General features: G+C 32.1%; 2 protein-coding genes across 3 annotated transcripts in view; one reads left to right on the top strand and one right to left on the bottom strand.

Annotated features, from left to right (window-relative positions):
* Nucleotides 1-4,755, top strand: part of LOC117108028 — an 8,579-nt gene extending 3,824 nt beyond the window's left edge. The window contains exons 3-6 of the mRNA XM_033249874.1: nucleotides 783-871; nucleotides 1,217-1,414; nucleotides 1,927-1,996; nucleotides 2,845-4,755. Coding sequence (XP_033105765.1) covers nucleotides 783-871; nucleotides 1,217-1,414; nucleotides 1,927-1,996; nucleotides 2,845-2,964 — 477 coding nt within the window. The 3' untranslated portion in view covers nucleotides 2,965-4,755. The remainder of the gene's footprint in view (nucleotides 1-782; nucleotides 872-1,216; nucleotides 1,415-1,926; nucleotides 1,997-2,844) is intronic.
* The window catches only part of LOC117108036 (dual specificity protein phosphatase 12-like), a 4,740-nt gene continuing 660 nt past the window's right edge, over nucleotides 4,663-8,742 (bottom strand). Inside the window, exons 2-7 of one of the 2 annotated variants that reach the window (XM_033249886.1) lie at nucleotides 8,506-8,619; nucleotides 7,596-7,714; nucleotides 6,714-6,831; nucleotides 5,998-6,190; nucleotides 5,812-5,860; nucleotides 4,663-5,481 (exon numbers count right to left, since the gene is read on the bottom strand). In XM_033249886.1, coding sequence (XP_033105777.1) covers nucleotides 5,372-5,481; nucleotides 5,812-5,860; nucleotides 5,998-6,190; nucleotides 6,714-6,831; nucleotides 7,596-7,714; nucleotides 8,506-8,619 — 703 coding nt within the window. In that variant the 3' untranslated portion in view covers nucleotides 4,663-5,371. The remainder of the gene's footprint in view (nucleotides 5,482-5,811; nucleotides 5,861-5,997; nucleotides 6,191-6,713; nucleotides 6,832-7,595; nucleotides 7,715-8,505; nucleotides 8,620-8,742) is intronic. The other variant, XM_033249893.1, reaches the window with a different exon arrangement.

The following is an 8,742-nucleotide window of genomic DNA, read 5'->3' as shown; positions in this document are numbered from 1 at the left end:
CGAACAACTACATCTGATGTTGGAAAAGCTTACAGAAGAGGTAAGTGAAAGCATGCATGTACTGTACTATTTTCATTATTAGAAAATATGTGCTTACAACAGTGTAAACAATATTAACAACATGTCTTCTATAGTACTTACAGGTATAGTAATTTCTGTTTGTTTCACACATTACCCAGTCATTAGTGATTTTTCAATCTGAGACTACAAGTAATATGGGACAGCTTGACATTGTTGTGAAGATAAACAATTTTTTTTTGACGCATAAATGTTTTATCGTTCACTTATGAAATTTTATCATTTATTCAATTGTGTGCAAAATCTGTGTAATTTTTTATAATTTTAATTTTCTTGCCCATTCACTTTTTACATTTTAAACTTTTATTTTTATATACTCGCTAATAATGTAGTTTAGTTTTCTGGGGCTCCAGACTTTTGTCATGGTGATTTTGTTGCTTTTGGGGTCCCAAGACACTAATAAATAAATGAAATGAAATGAAGCATCTGCATATGTATAAATTATATTCATAATTTTTGAACACCGTCAAGTTTACATTATGGGTAGTGAAATCAACTTTGAATCCATCGTTGCAGAAAATGTTCTCTGACCAATCAGAAACAAACTACAGTAATATACGTCGCAAATCTAAACAATAACAATATTTGTACTATTTTGCAGTTCCTGTCATATGTCATAGATAATTAGCCCACATTACTTGTTGTCTCAGATCTAAAACACACTGTAGGGCTATTAAAAAACGTTTTTTTTTTTTTTTTTTCAGATGCCCAGTTTCTTTGAAAAGCATCATGACTTTAGCATTTATTCATCAGATATATTATTTGAAAACAAGATCTTTCGTCTAAAAACAAGGTAATACTGTATTTCGAAAGCATGCATTAAGACGCAAGCCATTTTTTGGGGGACATATACACAATCTAGGTTTCACTGTGTATACCAGGTGTGGGCTGGATTTGGCCTTGGGGACGACGATGCAAAAAATGAGAATTCAGAACTATAACCCAGAATGCGAAACTAAATCCCTATTCCATTGAAAACATAATGGTCAACTTTAGTATTTTAACTCATTAGTGCATCTAATTTGCTGTCATGGAGGGGTTGCATCCCAGCCTACGTCCACGTATACACCTCTGTTTTCGATAGATTTAGCATAGTTTTATTGTTTTTTAAATTTTTGGTTCTTTAAATTTATTTCAGAGGTCTCATGCCTTACAAAGGGAGCATCCAATCTATGAAATACTCAAGTTTTGTTTATTTTGCTGATGTGCAAATGGAAGTGTTGAAGATCACCCTCCAACAGGAGCATGACAATATCCAGGTGCGCTGGCGGGTCAAAGGCGTACCTGTACATTCTCATTACGTTAATAAAATTTTGCGGAGGAAGTCAAAGTACAGGTAAACCCCGACTACTTTTTAAAAATAGAAATCCCTAAAACGGAGAATATATTTTTTTTGTGAATTGTATAAATTTCCTTTCTGTACCTCAAGAATGTTCATCTTACTTTATTCTTGTGTATTTGTCTGTAATATTTAGACTAGATTATTCAATTGAATCTGAATATAAATTCTAGAGGTTGTGTGAATTGTATAAATTTCCTTTCTGTACCTCAAGAATGTTCATCTTACTTTATTCTTGTGTATTTGTCTGTAATATTTAGACTAGATTATTCAATTGAATCTGAATATAAATTCTAGAGGTTGTGTTTAAAGAACAACTTTGTAAGCATTATCATGATTATGCTTAAAAAATCTGATTATCTAAGCATTTGATTTGGCTGCTCCACATAAGTATTCCAGCCAAATAAAAAAAATGTCGTCTAGACAGAGCTGAGTATTCAATTTATATAACTTTTATATCCATTATTGTCTTTTGATTGACAGATATATTTTTTTTTACTATCCCTTAGGTACATAGATGCATTTTCAACATTTTACATAGGACAGGATGGTTTAATTTACCGGCATGTGCTTGATAAGGTATTGCCATAAAACATTTGTACATCCTAGATAGTTTACATTTTGAACTATAAGCCTGTTTACCACTAGACAAATTTATTTGCATGAATTGAAAGCGTCAGATTTTTCGCTTCAGCGCAATCAGTAGTTCAAATTGTTTCTACTTTTAGCGAAGCGAAAAAATGCGCAACAAATCAGAGCTCAGGAAGGAACCGACACTTTTGATTCGCGTGAATATATTCATCTAGTGGAAAACAGGCTATAGGTTAGCTTCCTCTTGAACATCTCTTGAAATCAGTCTGCCAATTACACACCAAATACACACACATTCCTCATGCACGCCATTAGCTCTACTAACTTAAATTTCAAGAATAATGGCTGCTGCAGTAACTCACTGCCTGCTTCCATTATTTTAATTTATTTTAATCTTGGTTTCCAGTAAAATTGCTATGCAATTGTTGACAGCTTTTGATAGCAATTGGATGGAAACCTTGATGTCACTGGTGTCTCTAACTACCCAGACTGCAGTGTGATTAGGCCTGAAAAATAGAAATCCTTTAGTAAAAATTGCCCTATGCTAAGCAGCTGAAACTTAGCAAGCTAAATTAAATGTTTGGTTTAACAAAAGACAAATGTTCTATATTGTTTATGATAATGATGATAATGGTAATAATCATCAATTCCATAAAGTTTCAATGATGATAATGACAATAATGATGTTGATAATGATAATAATGATGATAATATTAACATAATTATAATGATGATAATGATAAATAATAATGTTGCTTTTATATTTGAGTCTTATAATTTTTTTTCTATTTTAGTATGCACCATCTTAATCTAAGTTTATTATTATTTATATACAGGTAATGCCTAGTCCTGAGGAGAAAGCACAGGCCATGAGCTGGGTACAGCGACTAGCTCTGAGTTTAGGTCTAGTAAGGTCGCCCTCTCTAGCAGGAGATTGGAACAGTAATACTAAGTGACCTTCTGCAGACAGATACCCGTTCAATAGGTCATAAGGTTACATCATATAAATCCCAATCTCATTATCTTTCCATGACATAGCACTAAGGTAACATTAATTACAAAAATATATTATTTAATACTGGTAATTCATAGAGTGCAATTAATTCAGGGCTATTAGTTGGTGATTGTTAACAATTTGCATAATATACTCCGTTAAGTATCAATTTTATTCTCAATAAAGTAGATAAAACAGTTCCAGAATCCTAGAAACAAAAGCAGTAAGGAGCTATTGTAATAATGAAAATTCCATAGAAAAGGGATTGTGTACTTCCCATGATAGATCATTGTGCTAAGCCTGCCCCAGTGTAGAGGATACCCAACTCTTTGTGAGCATATACTATAATGGTGCAGCTATTAGTCATTTCATTGGTGTTCAACAAGTACGCACCCATCCTGATATGTATGTATTACATGATTCTATATGTTGATGTGCACGTAATAGCAGTTCTGAATGTATCTGGTCAACAACAGCAGAAGTAAATGCAAATTGAGTGACTAGTGAACAAAATTGAACACCCTAAATAATGATTTTTAAGCTTCTATAGTTTTATGAGACAAATACCTGCGATTTGCAATATGGGTGTGATATGACAACATCATGCCAAATAATTGAAGAAATCACACAGAATTTTCAAATAAAATTTTACCTACACTGAAATACACACATATTACAATCTAATTAAATATATACTATGTAGAAAAGGAAGAGGTAGGAGAATAACCCCATAATTTGCTGCGCCATTGTGCTGAATTGCGTATACAGGTGGGCTTGGTCGGTGATTACTATAGCAGCTGTAAAAGTGGTGCTTAGTAACTTCATATCATTCCATGACAGGGCCTGAAATGAATCATAACATCGGGGAAAGACCATTCTCTCCTGAAATATGGAATTTTAAGTCCTTATCCGAACTTGGTTCTACTAGCTGAACCCTGGGCAATGAGAAACAGTGCTGATGTTAGGGCTGTAGTTAGCGATGCCTCGGACTTTTTTTTCTCAGCCACTCAACTTGCCCAAAATTGCTTTCAGTTTTTAAAGTACAGTAAAATAATTGTTCAAATGATGAAAATTTTAAATATTGTTTGAACTATATAACCCTCTTTTGTTGCCATCTCTATCATATATTTTGTTCTTATATCATAACATGAGGAAGTTTTGTTAACCAAAGGTTTGTTTTTTTATTACATAACATCTTAAGATATGATTTTCTTTAGAGCATTGTTTATTAAATTATGGAAAATATCTACAAATTTGTAATGGTAAAGCTATCAAAAATACAATATTCATAAAATCTCAGACAAAATGTTCAAATTTGAAATGTTATTATGTTAAATAATATTATGGTATAATGCATATTTAGGATAGTTTACTAAAGGTGGAAAATACGCTGTAGATGTTCTAAGCCATGTAAACAAATTGTTGATCGCCATCTCCCTACTTCAGCAAGAGGTGACTTATTACATATTTATATTTTAAACCCTTTGACAATTGCTTAAAAATGAAAAGGAGAGTACATGTTCAAGGTATCAATAACTATACAAGCAGTTTTGTATAAAGGATGATCAACGATTTTTACATTGTCTAATACTGTACTACAAAGAGATGCAGGATTTTATTGCAGTGAAAGTGTATATCACATATTTCCAGACACAATGAATAATTATAGAAGAGTGTTTATTTTCATTTCTAAATTGAATTTAATTATATAGTAGAGCAAAGTTTATTAAAATGTTCCATTTACTCAATAAAACCTTGCTTTTTATTGAACTATTGTTTTATTGTACAGATACAGAAATTCTTTTATTACACATATACACCAGTGGGTCTAATTGTCAAAACCATGTTCAGTTAGTTGTAGCATGGAGGAAATAAAACATTGGTTGTAGCCAAGTAGCCAATCAATAGCTTATACAGTTGCTGTAATTTTAGTTTGAATGCCATAATTCCATGGTTGTGACCCAGTATGTTGTAGGCCTATACAGTACATTCAAAAATTACTACTGAAGTATTCCTTTACCAGATTGGCTAGTTAACAGGAGTTAAAGATTTCATTTATTCGCCATATATTTACATGTTCATAAAACACGTGAAATTCATTTTCCAAAGACAGATTATATAAAATATAAAAACAGTTGCAAAACAATGTTTCAATTAACCTGACAGTGACAAAAATCCCATACTAAATCAAGATGGGAAATTTATGAATGATGGAGGGCAAGAGAAGAAATCAGTTATTTAAAGAGTATATAAAATATATTGATTTTGTGTATTATTCTGTGTTTTGACTTTAGATCTATAAACAGTCCTCAATATTCTTGCTTAACACATACCGTGCCATGGAGAAGCAACAAGTGTCTTGACATATCTCAACTCAAAGGTTGTGCTTGGGGTATTGGACATTGAATGACTTTGTCGAGTTTATTGAGATGTACCTGGAATGACGGTGTTACCCAGGCTCCGCAGGAACACTGTTCACCTGCAAATAAACAATTTAAAGGATAAAAAAAAAGGCAAAGAAAAGCCATGTTTAGGCAAATTGCAATGTTTTTGTTCTCTTTAAAAAAAAATGCTTGAGAATTTTTTATTAATAAAAGCATAACAAAGCATACATAGGCTTCTGTTACTCATAGGAGGGTAAAACTAGTTTGCCAAATTGGGTACGAGTTAACCAACACCCTAAATAGATGATTCATAAAACTATTATTAGAGCTATTCATATCCCCTTTCTTAACCAAAATAGAACAAACAACACAAGATCGAATTGTAATCGTAAAACTTGTTATAAACACTTTAAAATTATTCTCACCAGACCAGTTGAATGAGCCAATTTTTGCTGAACATTTCGGACAAGCAATCTAAAAAGACAAAAAGATTTTATACATACAGTGAGCATCTTATGTTTCCTATAGCTTCCTTGGCGGAGGTATTAATAAAAATACATTTACAATAATAACGATAATTTAAAGTTTAATTATTTAATAATTTATACTACCTTTCCCTGTATGGTGCCAACTACTGCTGATTTCATCCATGAAACTGGTTCAATAAACAGTGAAGTGCATGTGGATTGCCTTGTGGGGTCGCTGGCCACTTCAACAGGTGAGCTCCGTTTGTGCCACTTGAAAGCCTCTTGACCTGTTCCCTGGTCATGTCCAATGACATTCTCTCTTGAGATCAACACCCTCCTGCATTTAAGAAGAAATCAGTCAACCAAATTATCAATCAATAAATCTAAGTGAAATAATCAAGCAATGTACAGTATTAACATTTAAAGTCACTTTTGTATAGCTTAATGAATGTTTCTTTTCCAATACTGCATAACTGATTTATAAATAATTTAGGGTCTTCCAAATTGTTTTACTTTAATTAATGATATGCTGCCATGTAAAGTCTAATAATTTATAAAATTAAAACTGGTCTGCAAGACTGGGAGGTAATTTATTTTTGTTATCTGGTAGATGTAAAGAATGAATTCTTTAATTTGTACACACACCTACAGGTACAAATGAACAGCACCATGAAGGTCTCTTCCAAAATGTGCTGTAACTTTAATTTCAGCCATACTGTATATCTGTACCACAAGATGGCCTCTGAGAGAGTTGTACCAGTGATGCAAGGGTCTCCATGGTTCAGTGCACACACAGTAACTACAGTATTTAGCCTCTCTATGCTCCTACTCTCAAATCTAAATTAATAATATCAACTTACCTGCATTTCCTGCACTTGAATATCACTTCTTGCGTGGTTGAGCTATGCTGTGGGTCGTCTGCCAAAGTGTGTTGTGGTTCCTCAATACCAACTTCAAAGACATGATTTATAAGAAAATCTGTATAAATTACTCATCATATTCAATTAAAGTATATTAAACAAATTGTATTACTAGTTAAATGAAAATATATAATATAAGAATTAAATTCAATACAACTCAACTTTAGTTTGTTCTGTTTGTAATATAGGTGCTAACAATATTCATAAACCAGCAAATTAAAAACAATAATATTATATATAATTATAATAATATACCAGAATCACTTTTATGACACAGATTAGTAATCAAAACTGAGGAATATAAAATAGGAAGTGGAGAGGGAGGTAGAAGTACATAGGAAGAAAGAGTTAATAGGAATGATATATTATGCAACTCATTATCTGTTGATTTTACCTTTTATATGTACATTAACTTGGTAGATTAGGTGTCCGATGTACCATAATTGTATTACCTTTGATATGTGCTTCTTTTTTTAGTTTTTCTGTAGGTATACTACACTACTATAAATTTGTTTAATTATAAGGATGCACCGTTCACTTTAAGTGTGCCATCAGTCTGAAGGTGTGTATCCCACATAAATAAATAATAATGGTGATAAACAACAACAAAAACATCATCAGCATCAACAGAAACAATGAACAATAACTGCAATAACAAACACAACAATAATAATAATTGTGATGATAATAACCACATGACTACAAATAATTATAGTAGAATTATTGTTTGTTTTTTTTCTTCTATGGTATTTTTACTTCCTATTAGATCCTCCCAATTTTCTAGTATAAACTATTACAGATGACATGTAAACAGCTACCTACATCTGACTTTCTTAGCCCATTGAACTAAACAGAATCGTTTATATCTTGGATCGGTTTGGTCTATTCTGTTTCCCATCATATGGTACAGCTGTAACTGAGTCATAAATCCATCATTTGGCCTGTAGGAGGAAAAACAGATTATATAATATATGATGATTACACACATAATTAAATTATATATTATAAGATTATTATCAATAATGACAATGTTGCTGTTGGTTCGTTTCAAATTTTATTGTTCTTAAAAGCAGTATCCTACTAATGACAACATCAAGTCAATGTCTGCCAAATGTCTTGAAAAGATAGCTATTTGTACCAGTACCAGTAATGATGATGATGATAATAATAATATATTACACCTTTTTACTAAAAATTATATTTTACAACTCATTGCTTAATTGCATTGAATACCAATATGTTAAAATATCCGTAAACAATTAAAAAGAAACTAAAAGCATCACAATTAAATTACAAAATTTTAAATTTAATTATGAGGCAATTTGGTGCTTGTATACATTGGAGAATTGCATTTGCTAATCGGAGTATCACCCTCCCATGGACAATTCATAACTATTTGTCACATAGAACCTAATAGTAATCTTTAGAAATAAAAAAAAATAATTTGTGTTGTTTTTCCATTATATGGTAGGTCCCAATAGACATTTCCACTAAGCTCCGCCCTTGGATATTGTTGATAAGGTTCCACAAAGCGATAGTGTTATAACATATACAAACACGTGTTTATGGGACAATACGTGTGCTTGTTACACATGCGCGTCATCCTGTCCCTGTTCTGATTGGTCAGTTGTTAAGTTTAACTGACACAATCGGGAAAGGTCTATAGGTCACCTTTGCTAGATCTGCAAAGATCAATTAATAATTAAATATACAATTCCATGTCTTGGCTTACATCACAGCACTTCTGCTCTTCTTAACCTCGTATACAGCTTCCTCTACATTAATACACTCTTTTTCCATTAGATACGCTGTAACAACTGATGCACTTCTTGATACACCTCCATAACTGAAGTGAAAGATAAATAGAACACATCACCTAGTTAATTCAACATTTTATATGAATAATTCAATACAGTGGCATACAGTATGGGTATCTAGGAGTTTTAAAATAGCGGGGGGGGGGACGCAA

This window comes from Anneissia japonica, unplaced genomic scaffold (genome assembly GCF_011630105.1).
Source record: "Anneissia japonica isolate Jap-2015-1 unplaced genomic scaffold, ASM1163010v1 scaffold288091_len1417266_cov198, whole genome shotgun sequence".
NCBI lineage: Eukaryota > Metazoa > Echinodermata > Crinoidea > Comatulida > Comatulidae > Anneissia > Anneissia japonica.
Note: the sequence above shows the minus strand (reverse complement) of the source record. Positions and strands in the feature narration are given on the sequence as shown.